This window comes from Chrysochloris asiatica, unplaced genomic scaffold, assembly GCF_000296735.1.
Source record: "Chrysochloris asiatica unplaced genomic scaffold, ChrAsi1.0 scaffold00129, whole genome shotgun sequence".
Classification (NCBI taxonomy): domain Eukaryota; kingdom Metazoa; phylum Chordata; class Mammalia; order Afrosoricida; family Chrysochloridae; genus Chrysochloris; species Chrysochloris asiatica.
Genome location: NW_006408647.1, coordinates 3,472,956 through 3,473,288, shown reverse-complemented (window position 1 = coordinate 3,473,288; position 333 = coordinate 3,472,956). Strand labels below are relative to the sequence as shown.

Below are 333 nucleotides of genomic sequence, written 5' to 3'. Positions count from 1 at the left end.
GCTGCAGAGGCGCCAAGTCTTCGCGGCAAAGACCAACCAGAGGTGGGAGTCTGGAGACGCGGGGCTGGAATCCCAGCGCCCGCAGAGGAAGAGCAGCGACGTTGGGATCTGAGGGGAAAACCGGACGATTCAGTGCCGGTCCCGGGTGACTCCCTCAGTGACGCCGAGCGCGTTCCTTCCTCTTCCTCTCTCTACTCCGGCCCCGCCTTCCCTTCCCTCCTCCCACCTCCTCGAAGTGGAGCTGCCGCCGCCGCCTGCAGCGCCGTCATGTCGGCCCCTGTCGGGTCCCCTCACCCGACCACCAACCCCCGAATCCCGCCCAAACTCGGCGGA

The 333-nt window shown here is 67.3% G+C and overlaps 1 protein-coding gene across 1 annotated transcript in view; it reads left to right on the top strand.

Moving 5' to 3' along the window:
- Positions 1–267: 267 nt before the first annotated feature.
- SEC24B (SEC24 family member B) overlaps positions 268–333 on the top strand; it is a 112,290-nt gene continuing 112,224 nt past the window's right edge. Inside the window, exon 1 of the mRNA XM_006869343.1 lies at positions 268–328. Within this exon, the coding sequence (XP_006869405.1) occupies positions 268–328 (61 nt within the window). The remainder of the gene's footprint in view (positions 329–333) is intronic.